Raw genomic sequence first — 956 nt, forward strand, 5'->3', positions numbered from 1 at the left:
CAGCGGCGGAACCACCGCGGGCAGCGGCGGTCCCAAAGCGAAGAAGAGCAACGCGGGGATCCGGCGGCCGGAGAAACCGCCTTATTCCTACATCGCCCTCATCGTCATGGCCATCCAGAGCTCGCCCTCCAAGCGCCTGACCCTCAGCGAGATCTACCAGTTTTTGCAGAGCCGCTTTCCTTTTTTCCGAGGCTCCTACCAAGGCTGGAAAAACTCGGTGCGCCACAACCTCTCGCTCAACGAGTGTTTCATCAAGCTGCCCAAAGGGCTGGGACGCCCGGGGAAAGGCCACTACTGGACCATCGACCCGGCCAGCGAGTTCATGTTCGAGGAGGGCTCGTTTCGCCGCCGCCCCCGCGGTTTTAGGAGGAAATGCCAAGCGCTGAAACCCATGTACAGCATGATGAACGGGCTGGGTTTCAACCACCTCCCCGAAAGCTACGGCTTCCAGGGCTCGGCCGGCGGGCTCTCCTGCCCCCCCAACAGCCTTTCCCTCGAAGGGGGCTTGGGGATGATGAACGGGCATTTATCCGGCAACGTGGAGGGAATGGGGCTGGCCGGACACTCCGTGCCCCATCTGCCTTCCAACGGTGGGCACTCCTACATGGGCAGCTGTACCGGCTCCTCGGCGGGGGATTACCCGCACCACGAAAGCTCCGTGCCCGCCTCCCCGTTGCTCGCCGGCGGCGGCGTGATGGAGCCCCACTCGGTTTATTCCAGCTCGGCCTCGGCGTGGGCTCCCTCCGCTTCGGCGGCTTTGAACACCGGCTCGTCCTACATCAAGCAGCAACCCCTCTCGCCTTGCAACCCCACGGGCAACCCGCTCTCCTCCGGCCTTTCCACGCATTCCCTCGACCAACCCTACCTGCACCAGAACACCCACAACGCCGCCGAGCTGCAAGGTAAGGAGAGCGGACACGCGTGGCAGAGAACCCGCACCGCCGCCACACGGGGGG

General features: G+C 64.4%; 1 protein-coding gene across 1 annotated transcript in view; it reads left to right on the forward strand.

The window, feature by feature from the left end:
• Window positions 1-956, forward strand: part of FOXF1 (forkhead box F1) — a 4,775-nt gene that overhangs the window by 2,151 nt on the left and 1,668 nt on the right. The window contains exon 2 of the mRNA XM_010579718.1: window positions 4-902. Within this exon, the coding sequence (XP_010578020.1) occupies window positions 4-902 (899 nt within the window). The remainder of the gene's footprint in view (window positions 1-3; window positions 903-956) is intronic.

This window comes from Haliaeetus leucocephalus, unplaced genomic scaffold, assembly GCF_000737465.1.
Source record: "Haliaeetus leucocephalus isolate CR32 unplaced genomic scaffold, Haliaeetus_leucocephalus-4.0 Scaffold668, whole genome shotgun sequence".
Classification (NCBI taxonomy): domain Eukaryota; kingdom Metazoa; phylum Chordata; class Aves; order Accipitriformes; family Accipitridae; genus Haliaeetus; species Haliaeetus leucocephalus.